The following is a 14,613-nucleotide window of genomic DNA, read 5'->3' as shown; positions in this document are numbered from 1 at the left end:
CTTGAGGAGAATTTCCAGGATTTTTGCATAGAGTAAAATCTCTGCAACCACAGAACCAAAATCCAAAATTCCACCTACCCAGGGAAAAAATGATCTCTTTAGGAAGCTGCTAGGTCCGACAGGATTTCTATAGTTTACTCACATAGAAGTTTCCATTGAGTTGTGTTGGAGAATACGTCTCTAGAAATCTTTAGGTCTTCCAGCAGAACTCTATGGTGTGCTGGGTCAGAAGTGAGGTACATCAATGACATTCAGTTGTATGGGGACTGTTGTAACTGCAATCTAGCCAGGAACTCATGCCTCTTGGATATGGGGGTCTTATTATAACTATGTGTGTGTTCAGGGAGCTACAATCCCAAAAAGAAACTTTATAAGCTTTGTATACAATATCCAACAAATATCTATTGTTTAAAACAGAAAAAGGTGCATTTGCATAGTAGTGTTATAGGCCATGCTGGATGGGGGACATTGGTAATTGTAGTCTGAACTTTGGATGATCTTGGAGATAGTCTAAAAAGATTGACTGGGTGATTAAAGGCCAATTACTTTTTCTGTGAGGATGAGAGTACAATGTACACTAATCTTGATAGCACAGGAGGAAAGGGAGGAGATAAATATAACAGCAAAATAAACAATAAATATATGAATCCTACAAATCTGTTTCTAATCCCCTTTTAAAGAGACCTAAGCCAGTGACTTGAGGCAATGAATTCCTAAAGTTAAATCAGCACCTGTGAAAAGTACTTCCTTCTGTCAGTTCTGTCTCCTGTGACTCTTTGTCCATATTTTTATTTTTATGTTATTGTTGCAGCTGGCAGTAAATGAGCACAAGCCAAGAGCTACAGCCCAGAAACTGGTAAGATCTCAGAAGACGCTCGAGCTGAATTTTAGCCCTTATAAGCATGCTATAATACAGCCACAACCCTGGCAGAATTGGTAAATATGTCAGTATCCAACTTGAGTGTCAACGTGTTTCAGCAATGGACACTACAGCTCTTTTCCACTTGACTGCTCTAAGACTTGAGCCAGCTGAAGTATAGACACTTGAATAATTCTTAAAGCAATCATCACTGTTGTTTGGAACCTACAATGGGAAAATAGCCTATTGTGGGTTCCAAACACTATTTTTACACAGTTTTGCAAAAGTGTAAAAATATTTAGTGAAAAGAATTAACTTAAGGGGGAGACTGAAAAAACTCAGGGCAGTTCCACAGAACACTATAATGCAAGTCCAATCAGCTTTTAAAAATCTGATTGGACTTGCATTAAAATCTGCACATGTCCCAGAAAGCTCATACTTTTCTGGGGCTGGTATCCAGATGCCCTACTGACACTGGGGCATAACCCCCCCCCCCCCCCCGGAAAAGCCTTTAAAAAGAAAAATAACTTATCAGACTGTCATTCCCCCTAATGTGCCAGCAAAAGGGGGACAGGAGCTATCCTCCCCGCTTCTCCTGGTGCTCCATTTCTATGTGCCAGGAGAGCTCCAGAGAAGTGGAAATGGTGGCCAAATAAGTTATTTTCCATTTTTAAGGCATTTCAGGGGGTGGGGTGGGGAGGGCATTAGAACCCTCTTGAATATTCCAATCTCATGAAGTCTGGAAAGTGTGAGAGGATTGTGTGGACAGCAGACACTGCCCACATCCAGACACTCCCCACAGTTGGAAAGACCTGGGCCTTTCCAGCTGACAAATTACTTCGGAACAAAGAAGGTTTCCCTGCTTTGTTCTAAAAGCAATAGTTTTTACATGGGGCAACATTTGGACACCCCATGTAAAAATCCAGGAGGGTGTGCATTTTCTGCTCTATCTGGATGTGCCCTCAGTGGCCATAGGATGTTTACTATGCCAGGAAGAGGAATGTGAGGAGAGGGGATGAAATGGAATAACCTGGAAACTGCTATTTCTGGTTGTTTTATAGACAGCCAGAGAACTGAGTATTTTTCACTGTAATATTTTTGTTGCAAGTCCCTCTTGCATTTGTAATGCAAAAAGCTTTGAATGTAATAGCTTTTGCCAAGCAATGTATTATCTGATTGTCCCAATTTTTCAGAGATTAATCCTCTGCAGTTCCACTTTTTCAGAAACTTTTGAAATATCCCATTTCTCTCTCTTCTTTCCACCTTTTTTACTTTGTTTCTAATTTACCTCCATGAGTTCAAACTGACAGGCCATCCATACTGTAGAATAAATGTAGTTTGACATTACTCACTGCTATGGCTCAATGGTATAGAATCCCATGTCTTGGAATCTGATGAGGCACCAGCTTTCGCTGGCAGAGAAGGCTCAAGACCTTGTAAGACTACAACTCCCGGGAATCTACAGCACTTTTTTTTTGGTAATGTCAGGAGTGACTTGAGAAACTGCAAGTTGCTTCTGATGTGAGAGAATTGGCCGTCTGTAAGAACGTTGCCCAGGGGACGCCTGGATGATTTGATGTTTTAATCATCCTTGTAAAAGGCTTCTCTCATGTCCCCGCATGAGGAGCCGGAGCTGATAGAGGGAGCTCATCCGCCTCTCCCCGGATTCGAACCTGTGACCTGTCGGTCTTCAGTCCTGCCGACACAGGGGTTTAACCCACAGTGCCACCGGGAGCTCCATATCTATAGCACTGACCTCTGGCAATTAAAGTGTTGACACACTGCATTAATTCTACAGTGTAGATACATCCACTGTTCAAAATGCAAAAGTAGTTTGTGTTCAGTTCACTCAGCAGAGAGGAAAGGAAGGAATAGAATCTTGTCCTTTCTTGTATACACCTTTTGACCTGCCATGACTCATTCTATATAAGTAAAAATGTAATGTTCGTTTGTGGGATTAACATAACACAAAACCACTGGTCAAACTGACACCAAATTTGGGCACAATACATCTACCAGGCCAACAAGTGACCATCACTCATAAAAAACACTGAAAAACACTGTAGAAGAGACTTAAAAACCCAAAAAATAAAAAATACATTACAATGCATGCACAAAACCACATATACGCAAATATATACACATGTACACAGACTGGGCCACAGCAATGTGTGGAAGGGGACGGCTAGTGCTATATAATCCTGGAACTTTTAATTTGGTGAAGCACCAGCACTCTTTGGCAGAGCGGGTTAAAGACCTTAAAGAACTAGAACTTCCTTGATTCCACAGCATTGAGCCATGACAGTCCTTATGGTGTCAATCTGCATTCATTCTATGGTGTACAAACAGCCTACAGCAAAAGCAGTCTTTTCTAGCTTGTGTTCATCCCTCATTCATAAAGTTTGCCATCTTGACCACATCTTGATTTTGCTTGGCAAGTAAAGTTCTCTTTCATCTGTGAAATGTTGTAGGGCATGCAAAAATCGCCTGAACTCTCCTCCTGGAGAAACGGATTATTTCCCACCAATTAACCTAGAATATAAATTTATTTTATCAGAGTTTCTCACTCAATTGTCTTCCTTTTGTTGATATAGTTCCCACAGTAACTAACAAATCATTCAAGGAAGCCCTGCTTCTAGACTTTACTACTACAAAAACACCCCAAATTAATAAACGACTAACTCACTGTGCACATACTCTGCAAAAAAATACTTTATTCAGTTAAAGCATTTTAGGATTAAATAGAGAAAGAGTGATATTTATTGCTACTATAAAAGCATTAGCTCCCCTAAGGGTTTGGTTTCTCATAGGCAAATAGCCAATTGTACACGGGGGACTTTTACAGGCTTTGTTCTCCACGGCTTGTGAGTGATCTCTATCATGTTCCTAAATGCACAATAATCCTTAGGGATGCTAAAAAGCCAAAGATCAAGAAAGAAACCAGAAAGAAACATTTTTAAAAACCATAATAGTCATCTTAAGATAAACATAGGCTCTATAAAAAGGGACTGGGCTGCATTGAGAAAGGCTACTGATCTTGTATGCAGAAGATCCCAAGCTTAATCACTTGTATCTCTAATTAAAAGCATCAGTACTGAGAAAGGCCTTTGCCTGTGAAATGAAAGAGAAGCCAGTAGGAGAGATGAAGGGATCCCAGATGCTTTAGCTTCCTTGGCAACATCTTACTTAATACTAGTGAAGAGTACAGGCAACCATCCAAATTTGCAATGATTCTGGCCACAGGTCCTTAGTGGAATAGACAAATCACAAATTTAAAATGCTATTTTTAATTTGCAGGAACACCTCTCTGTGAAGCACTAGGTCCTTCAGCATGACTGTGGTCCACTTCTATTGGAAGCTTACCATAGAAGTATACTGGAGGGCTTAGAGATTAGTACATTCTAATCAAATCCATAAAAAATCAAATCCTCAAAAATCACACTTGCAAATGTGGACTTTATTTAAACTTCTCAGGCTGAGAGTTCCACTACCTCTCCAAACACTAAACTCCAGGATACCATATAGCAGTGGTTCTCAACCTTCCTAATGCCGCAACTACTTAATACAGTTCCTCATGTTGTGGTGATCCCCAAACATAACATTATTTTCATTGCTACTTCATAACTGTAATTTTGCTACTATTATGAATCATAATGTAAATATCTGATATGCAGGATGTATTTTCATTCACGGAATGAAATTTGGCAAAAATACCCAATACGCCCAAATTTGAATACTTGTGGGGTGGGGGGGGGGGGGATATTTTGTCATTTGGGAGTTGTAGTTGATGGGATTTATAGTCAACCTACAATCAAAGATCATTCTGAACTCCTTCAATTATGAACTGTATCAAGCTTGGCATTGGCCTTAAGTTTTGGAGTTGTAGTTCACCTACATCCAGAGAGCGCTGTGGACTCAAACTTGGCATGAGTATTCAATGTGCCGAAAAGTGGACACTGGTGAAGTTTGGGGAAAATAGACCTTAATATTTGGGAGTTGTTATTGCTGAGGTGTATAGTTCACCCACAATCAAAGAGCATTCTGAACCCCATCAACTATAGAATTTGGCCAAACTTCCCACACAGAACTCCCATGACCAACAGAAAATACTGTGTTTTCTGATGGTCTTTGGCAACCCCTCTAACATTCCCTCGCGAACCCCTGCCCCCAGGGGTCCCAACCCTCAGGCTGAGAGACACTGCCATATAGGGTGTTGCCATGGTAATTAAGCCAGAATCATGAAACTATAACTGTACAGTGCAAAAGGACCCCAGACAATGAAAAATTGGATTAAATCAGCTTTTTACAGTGATTTTTGTAATAATCTTTAACAAAGTAGAACATGTGGGAAAGAAAAAAAAAACCCCTCACAATTTTCTCTGTCTTCAAAGCAATGCTCTGATTAAGTTAAAAAGGAATAAGTCATTAGCATTGTGGTGTAAAGGACTTGTAGGACAAGAGATTTCAATAAGATCAGAAATATATTTGCTCATAATAACATTATTATTTCTCACTCACCCTCTCTCCCCAAGGGGACTCAGGGTGGTTAAACTAAATATTTTTTTTAAAAGATCCAATTACTTGACAGGTATTTTAGACTAAAAAGCTCACAGAACTTATGGATTGCTGGAGGTTTGGACTGGATTTTTTAAAGAAGGAAATTGGCAGGAGACAACTGGCTTGTTTGAGCCTTAAACAATTTATAGTGTTCTGAAGCAAGGTTAGGGTTGGAGGAGTCAGGAGGTTACACAGAGAGATTTAAGAAGGATGAGAAGGGAAAGGAAACACTCCTGCAACTTTCCCATAGTTCTAAATTGGGCTAAATAACTCACATTTAGAACTGTTTGTCAAGTTAAGGCTGTGATCATATTTGCTGTAGTTATGTGCCTCCAAGTCACTTCTGTTTAATGAGAACCCTAAGGCAAACTTATCACAGGGTTTTCAGGGGCTGAGAATAATTGAACCACCCAAGGTCACCAACAGGGATTTTGATGTGCAGAATCATATGACCTCATCATACGAGCGAATGTGCCCATCATATGCCACTTGCTCTCCTCTTTTACCACAGAACCCATTACACACCGTATATCTACTTCTGGCGGGGCTCTGTGGCAAAAGGGGAGGCAAGTGGCATATGCCGCCGGCACAGTGACATGGCAGGCTTCTGATGTTCCCTTTGCAACAATGGGAGAAAGCTAGGCAGTGGAGACTTCCCCCCATGGGATGGGGCCAGCAGTAAGTAGGGCGATGTGGGGCATGGAATGATGGGTTCTCCATGCCTACCTATGAGACACTGATTTGCCCAACGTCACCCTGTGAGTTTTCATGGCCAAGTAGTGATTTGAAGTCTGGTGTCCAAAATCTTAGCCCAATGTTTCAAACCATTACATCAGGGCTGTAGTCAAGGTAGGTGAATTAGGGGTTCAAACCACCCCCTCTGAAATTTTTCAAGTTAAAAGAAACTGGTTTACTCAGGAATTTTAACTGGTTAACCCAGGCATGGGCAAACAGCCGGCAGCTGTTAGGAATTGTGGGAGTTGAAGTCCAAAACACCTGGAGGGCTGACGTTTGCTCATACTTGGATTAACTAAATCGCTATGCTAAGACTATAAGAAGAAAAAATTAAACAAGTCCCTCCAAAACTGCAAGCACTATCTCAAGCATATTTTGACAATTTATTCATACTGTCATGACTTGCAGCAAGCTATATAAATAAAAATGTAATGTTTGTTTGTGGAATTAACATAATTCAAAAATCACTAGACAAATTGACATGAAATTTGGGCACGACACCCTTAACAGACCAACAAGTGACCATCACTCATAAATTTCTCCCAGAAAATAGCAGAAAGGACTTAAAAACCCAAAAAAGCTAAATGATGATACAGCACATGTGTGAAAACGACAACTCTCAGCATCCCCTAAGACCAGGCCCTTTAGAGGAGAAGGATGCTCCAAATGCACTGCTTCCAAGCTGCAAGCTTGCTTCTCCTTGGATTTCTTTGAGAGCATCCCAATCTGTACATATTTCCTATTTCCTATTCCTGGACTACCACCGCCAGCAATCCTCCATATAGATAAGATATATAGAATATATATAGAGAGAGAGATAGTAGGTAGATAGATCAATCAGGAGGATCACCCCCTCATTTTTTTTCTGGCTACGGTCCTGATTACAATCACACAGTCTCAGATTAAAGTTAAAAAAAAGTTTATTTGGGAAATGTCTTCACATCCCCAAGTTGCACACCTGGCCAAATACCACCTCAGAATTCATGCTCCAGGCTGGCTGGAGTTCTAAACAAGAGCAAAACTACTGGGGGCTAGGGATAATCTGATATCTGTGCATGTAGATTACTTTGCAATGAATGCATTCAGGGTTGGATAACTGTATAGTTAAACAATTTAAAGTGATCTAAACATGTTTGCAGACATGAACAAGTATGAAAAATATTTCATACTTGGATTCCTACTAGGTGAAAAAAAAACTTTTTCAGCCATGGTCTGTAGCAATATCAATCCATCACTGTAAAATTCTCTTCCATCCAAAGACATCAAATGATTGCCAACTGTCAGTGACTTTAGGAAGAGTGAAAGCTCTCCATTAGATGCACTACAACCTTTTTCTCTGAAACAAAACGTCATTCCCATGAGAACTGAGTCAGAATAGAAGCAGAGATCGCCAGAAGTGAAATATTTAACTATCAACTTCATGAATCATTTTGTCATTAGGAAATTCCCAAGTGGATCAATTATCTCAGAGAAGCATCCCAGAATGTAAGAGGAAGGCAAGAGAGGGGGCAGCGGAAGTGAAAGGAGAAGCACAAAAAGAAACAACAGAAAGGATGGCAAATGTATAATCCCAAAGGCCACACGCTTGATGTCAGGAAATACACACAAGAGAGGAAGAGGATTTAATTAGGGATCAGTAAAGAAGCCACACATCCTATACTGACTCAAACCATTGATTTACTTAAGTTTAGCACCTTCAGGGTTTGAGGCTTGTTTTGAATTTTCATAGCTCTACTGGAAAACATATAAATTGAACTGAGGGCCTTTCATATTCAGTTTAGAAACAACAGATTCTTTGCAGGTGGAAGGGGAGACTGCCCCTCCAGCTGTTGTTGCACTACAACTCCCATCATCTCTGAGCACTAGCCATGATGTCTGGGGCTGACAGGTTCTGTAGTCCGACAAATTCTGTTGAATCATAGATTTTGTATGCTCCCAAAGTAAAGAAAGAAATGAAGAAAATGGGAGAAACAAATTCTGCGCACAAGTCTAATTATCCTAGGAATTCTCTCCACACTGGAGGTATCTGGTTAGTTTAGGGAGCCTAACATGGGGTATGTACAGAGGTCTGTCATTCAACAGCAAGTAAATGATGGAAGATTCAGGAAGAAGAGCTCAGTAGTTGCTACAGATTTTCTCTCAGCATTTGCTGCCAGAAGAAGTCATCCTGCTCTGCCTAATAGAAAATCAAGTTTCCAACAGAGAGGTCTGGAAAAGTTTTAGTTATTACGGTATTAAGTCAACATGCTTAGCTAGGTACTTCCTCAATCCCTTTCTACCATCCATAGCTTGAAAATATCCCTCGCTGCAAAAATCCCCAAAGCAAATTTTGATTTTTGCCACTTTATAAAAGGGACACAATTTTATTAGCCATTTTAAATAATAAAACTTGAACAACTCTTGATTTTGGTGTCCAAAGGAACTATATCCCACTCAAGGGTATGGTACTATACACTCCGTTGCATATTCCCTGTTTCTCTTATTGAAGGACCTGGTATGAGCTATAAACACCTGCAAAACCTCATTACTCAGTCTGCCCAGCATGGGTTTTAACACTCACTGAAACCACTAATCACTGTGGAAATTTGTAGGAGGAAATTCAAGGGCCTTTGGAATCAACAGTCTCATATGGAATCAGAAAGGTACTTGTAGAGTCAAAATTATAAGTGTGTCCAGATGGCAGACACTTAAGCAACAAATATGCATTCCCAGCTTTCTTGCAAAGTCAATTTTAGTTTATTATTTTATGCACTGCAAGCCATGTAATTAGGAAGAAGACATTTCTTCTCTAACTCACTGGTCAAGAGCAGAAAGGGGCATATTGGATTGTGTAAGTATTTAAAAAATACACAATCCAATATGTGATTGAAATAGTAATGCTCTACACCAAACATCTTCATAAATGGCTTCAGGCAAATATGATCGTAACTATGCAACAGCTGCTGTCATTTCAGCAGCTGCCAAAGGTGTTGCACAGATTTCAATGACTTTTGCAGGTGGATTTACTTTCGAATTTCTCATTTGCACGTCAGACACAAATTACTAGTACAATTTTGGTAATATGCATGCAACCATGTCCTGAAGTCAGAGTCAGAAAGTCTTGCAGCAGCTCAACTCAAAAAACTAGCTCTGAATGCCAAAAATATCTGCATTAGAGTGTGTTTCTGAGCATTTGTAAAGTATATTTAAGTTTGTCCATAACCCGTACAACCTCAGATATCTTGAGAGTCAGCATGGTGCAATAGTTTGTATTGGACTATGACTTTGAAGAACATGCTTCAAGTCCCCACACAGACATGGAAACTCATTAGGTGACTCTGGACACAATCTCAACCTCAGATGAAGGCCATGACAAACTGCATTTGAACAAATCCTGCCAAGAAAACCTAGGGTTTTCATAAATCAGAAATGACTTGAAGGCACACCACCACTACTATACATAACGAAAAACTGGCATTACAGGCCTAAAAGTGAATCTCTCATCAAAATGTGGATTTGTTACTATTTCCCTCATTTTACTTGGGTTAGTGCAGTTGTGTTCTCTCACAGTTCCAATGCCCTCACTTGAAACCGCAGGCGGCAACTGCGCAGTCCTACAGATATTGCTAGCCACACAACTACCAGCAGTCTTAGCAACACAGCCAATGGTAAGGAATGCTGGAAGTTGTAGTCCAATATCATGTGAAAAGCCAAATAATCCCCACCTCTGCTCCCAATTAAAGTAGTTTCTGTCTGCATTTGGACTTTAAAATAAGTGTTATTCCATTTGTATATCATGAATGTAAAGAACATCAATCAGTTTATATGAGCAGAATCTGGTGCCTAAATAACCTTTTTCTGAGTTTTGTTCTTTCCCCTATTTCACAAAAAGCCTTTCAATTATTATTGATTATGATTGATGTCCTTTAACTGCTTTTGGGGCAGTTTCAAAAGTTTCTAATAATCAGCTGTCTGTTCTGGAGCATGTCAGTCATACCTGCTGCCCTACAGATACTTCCAGAAAGGGTTTTATAGTGGAATCACCCAATTTTATTTGTGATCGTTCACAATGTCATCTTCCACTAGACTGCTCCCAGTACCCCTTGCCAAAAGTAGAGCACCTGTATTTTCTCGCTTCTTCCTTCTTCCCCCACCCCATTCCATCAAAATTCAATTAAGGATGACAAATAAGAATAGCGGCATGATGTCTTTTGGCTAGGAAGACTGGCGAAGTTTAGAAGCATGTAAGCTGGTACCAAGCGTCCTTGAAATCCCAGGATCCACTCCTCCTGGTATTTCGGAGGAGGGCTACTTCGAGGGCACTTGCCTCCCCTTCCATGCCCTGATTGCTCTTCTTGGCTATACAGAGGATACGACAGCAGGAGGGAAGGGACTCTGGGACTTGCTGTTCTTAAAGGATCATGTCATATCGAGTGGCATATCCAAACGGCAAGTTCTAAAATTTCCTGTGCAAGCACATACTGCTTCTTTCCAGAGCTGGAAGCTCATTGCTCTGAAAGTTACTTGTTCTGCTCCACCATTGCTTCTGACCAGTTCTAGCAAATCTTGCAAAATACAGGTGCTCCATATGAAGACAGAGAAATAATACCTCATGCACATGATCTGAAGATGAACCTCAATCATTTCTTCATGGTTACTGTTATGGAGCCTAAATATTTGGGCAGAAATCTTGTAGAAAGCACAGGTTGAACATAGATTATCCAAAAATCTGAAACCTAAAGACTCCAATATTATTAATGTGGGTGGCTGAGAAATACACACCTTCACTTTCTGGAGATTCAATGTACATAAACTTTGCTTCATGCACAAAATTATTTAAAATATTGTATAAAATTACTGTCAGGCTTTGTACATAAGGTGTACATGAAATGCACATGAATTTTGCATTTAGCTTAGTTTCCATTGCCAAGATATCTCAGCATGTTATATATGTATATGAAAACAAAAATCCAAAACCTTTCTGATCCCAAGCATTTTGGATAAAGGATACACAACCTGTACAACATATCTCTGAAGAATGTATTGTCGAAGGCTTTCATGGCCGGAATCACTGGGTTGTTGTAGGTGTTTTGGGCTGTATGGCCATGTTCTAGAAGCATTCTCTCCTGACGTTTTGCCTGCATCTATGGCAGGGATCCTCAGGGATTGTGAGATCTGTAGAGAATGCTTCTAGAACATGGCCATACAGCCCAAAAACCTACAACAACCCAGTATCTTTGAAGAGCCCAGAGTAAGTTCCTTGCAGCCTATAATTCTCCCTTCAATTCACATAAATCCAAATTGGAAAACTCACAAGCAGGGCATGACCACAAGAGCCCTGCTCTTCCAAATATTCCCCAGCAACAGGTATTGAGAAAGACACCACCATTTATACTGGTGGTAACATATAACCGTCATGATCAGCAATCACCTGATGCATGCTATAGAATGATTACACATCTGATAAGTATGTGACCAACCATCCTCCGCTGCAGAAGAATGTAACATTGATGTCATTATGACATCAGCATCTGAACTTTATCAGGAGTGGAACTGGCCCTGGGTAATCTGACACAACACCCTGTTAAAATGAGAACTGAGAATGGTTCATTCAGCATTTATATTATCTATACAATGTCAAATGTGTGCAAACTTTAAGCATTTAGATATGCACACACCTACACATTGGGAGGTAGCAATAAATTCTGAAGTGTAAACACTCATCTGATCATTGCCATACCCAAATCCCCCAGGAGAGTCCAATTATGAAGGTAGCTGTGTTGATTCAACACATTCGTTCTAACAAATAATTTTCATCCCTATAAGAAGCAGGCTTTTTGTAAAGCTTATGAACCTCGATAGAGTTTTTAAGATCAAGTCATGTCAAAACATGTTGCATTAGAAAATTCCTTTGTGTCCCAAACTATTGTGAGAGTTGCAAGTCAGCTCTAAAGGAGCGAGGAAATCAAAGGTGGGTGACCAACAAAGTCACTGTCCCTGCTAATCAAATTGTCATAGTGTTTTGATCCTTTGAAACTACTTGTCTCCATGGTGTATTTACTAATTAAGTTTTCTGATGGGGCAGACCTGAAATTTCCTTTCCCAATGTGCAGACTATAATTGTACTATTTTTTTTATCATGTCTGAAGTGACTTGAGAAACTGCAAGTCACTTCTGGTGTGACAGAATCAGGCATCTGCAGAAACATTACCCAGGGGATGCCCAGATGTATTATCCTGTGGGAGGCTTCTGTCATGTCACCGCATGGGAAGCTAGGGCTGACAGACAGGAGCTCCTATTAGGAGCTGCAGTGGCTGAATTGGTTAAACCTTTGTGTCAGCTGAACTTCTGACCTGAAGGTGAGCAGTTCAAATCTGCAAGATGGGGTGAGCTCCCATCTGTCAGCCCCAGTTTCCCATGCAGGGACATGAGAAAAGCCTCCAATTCTCTCACACCAGAAGTAACTTACAGTTTCTCAAATAGCTTCTGACACGATAAAAAAAGTGGTACTATTTTTGTGCCCATTGGCACAATGTTTTCTTTCCGATACTTGTCTGTGGACCATTACTTTGAGTACTACTGATTAACATTTCTCTCCAAGGCCTTTATTTTACCTGCTTGGTATCAACTGCCCTGAGATGACAACTGAATTATTTTCCTTATGATGACCTGCATCCCTCAGAGTCTAGGTCACACATTGAGATTCCCTGGTGCTCTGGACATCCACCCGAGAGACCCTGGTATTGCAATAGGTTAAACCCTTGTGCCGGCAAGATTGATGACCGAAAGGTCGGCAGTTCAAATCCAGGGAGCAGGTGAGCTTCTGTCTGTCAGCTCCAGCTTCCCATGTGGTGACATGAGAGAAGCCTCTCACAGGATAGTGAAACATTCGGGCATCCCCTGGGCAACATCCTTGCAGACGGCCAATTCTCTCACACCAGAAGCAACTTGCAGTTTCTCAAGTCGCTCCTGACATGAGAAAACAAAAACAGAAAACTAGCACCCAGTTGCTTTCTTGCCACACCAACCTTACCTCCATCCGCGTAGGTTTCTGTACCATAACCGTCCTGTAGTCCATTGTTCCAGGTGCCTTCATACTTTGCTCCACTGCTGACGTTCTGCCTTATCCCATACCTTCCCTTAAAGCCATGTGTCCATTCGCCTTTGTAAAGCCACCGTCCTTTGGTCTCGATCCCTAAGCCATGCCTCTTGCCTTGAGACCAGTAGCCTTCGTAGGTGTTGCCACTGGGCCAGGTGTAGACGCCCACCACTTCAAAGCCATAGTTCCAAGAGCCGGAGTATTCACCTTGACCTTTGGGCCCAGTGCAGATGCCATGTCCGTGGGCTTTGCCCCCTTCCCAGCCCCCACAATACGCCCCTCCATCATCAAAATCAAATCTTCCACCACTCATGGTGCCAGCCAAAGCAGACTGGCCAGCAACTTCCACTATCTTCTTTCCCTTTTCTCTTTTTCCTTCTCTTTTCCTCCCTCTGCTCTTCACCCCTTGTGTCCTACTTAGCCAAAGTGGCTCTCCATTAGTGGAAGGATGGCATGCAGAATGCCCGGCTGCATAGCCAACCTTGGCTTTGGGTCAAGTGCCTTCTTCTCCAAGGAAAGAGGCTGCAATGAGGAGGGGAGATTGACCCCAAGGACAAAGAAGCACTCTGAGAAACTAGATATTCCACACTTACAGGCAGCCTTGCTTGGAGCTACCCAAGTTTAGGAAACAAGGAAGGAAAACTTTTAAAGTGGGCCAGGGAGATTGAGATGGGACTGGCAGTGCAAGGGCATGTTCTTCTCTCACTTGCCAGGCGCTCACCTGCCCTTCTCTGCAAGGAGAGCTGAAGTTCTTCAGGGCAGGAAGGCTGTGACCTCAAGCAACCTACATGGCCCTCTCTCCCTCCTTCCCTGCCTGCCCCAAATACCCTCTTGGAGCGGCTCCTGGGCCAAACCAGCCCCAGAAAGGACTCCCTGATCTCTCTCCCTTTCTCTCTGCTTCCCACCCAGCCCCTGCCCTCCCTTGCTACCCACCCGCCCAGCCAACGCGCTTCAGATGCGCCCCAGACAGGCTTCGTGGTGCAGACGAGGCCAGCAGCCTCCCCTTCGAGGGTCCCAGGGGGTCTGGGCGCCCCCGGCTGCTCCCTGCTTCTTCCCTCCTCCTCCTCCTCCTCCTCCTCCCTCTGCTCCGGCAGCAAGAAAAAGGTCAACGCTGCCCTAACAAGGCCATCCGATCCCTGGAGCTGCTGCTCCTGCTGCTGCTCCTAAAATAAACCCCCCAAGGCCGGCCCCTTTCCCAAACCCTTTTATGGGCGGCGGAGAGGCGCCCACCCCAACGCGCCTTCGGGTCGGGGAAGAGGAGGAGGACGCCGAGGAGGAGGAGGAGGGAGGAAGAAAGGGTCCGGCTTAAAATAGCACCTTGAGACGCTCTGGAAAGCAAGGGGCAGGGTGAGCAGAGGAGTTGCCTGCCAAGGCGTTGGCACCG

The 14,613-nt window shown here is 42.2% G+C and overlaps 1 protein-coding gene across 1 annotated transcript in view; it reads right to left on the bottom strand.

Moving 5' to 3' along the window:
• The window catches only part of JPH2 (junctophilin 2), an 86,523-nt gene extending 72,381 nt beyond the window's left edge, over positions 1 to 14,142 (bottom strand). Inside the window, exon 1 of the mRNA XM_060772175.2 lies at positions 13,164 to 14,142. Within this exon, the coding sequence (XP_060628158.2) occupies positions 13,164 to 13,542 (379 nt within the window). The 5' untranslated portion in view covers positions 13,543 to 14,142. The remainder of the gene's footprint in view (positions 1 to 13,163) is intronic.
• Positions 14,143 to 14,613: the final 471 nt, after the last annotated feature.

Source organism: Anolis sagrei, chromosome 4 (genome assembly GCF_037176765.1).
Source record: "Anolis sagrei isolate rAnoSag1 chromosome 4, rAnoSag1.mat, whole genome shotgun sequence".
NCBI lineage: Eukaryota > Metazoa > Chordata > Lepidosauria > Squamata > Dactyloidae > Anolis > Anolis sagrei.
The sequence above is the reverse complement of the archived record's forward strand: the minus strand, read 5'-3'. Positions and strand labels throughout refer to the sequence as shown.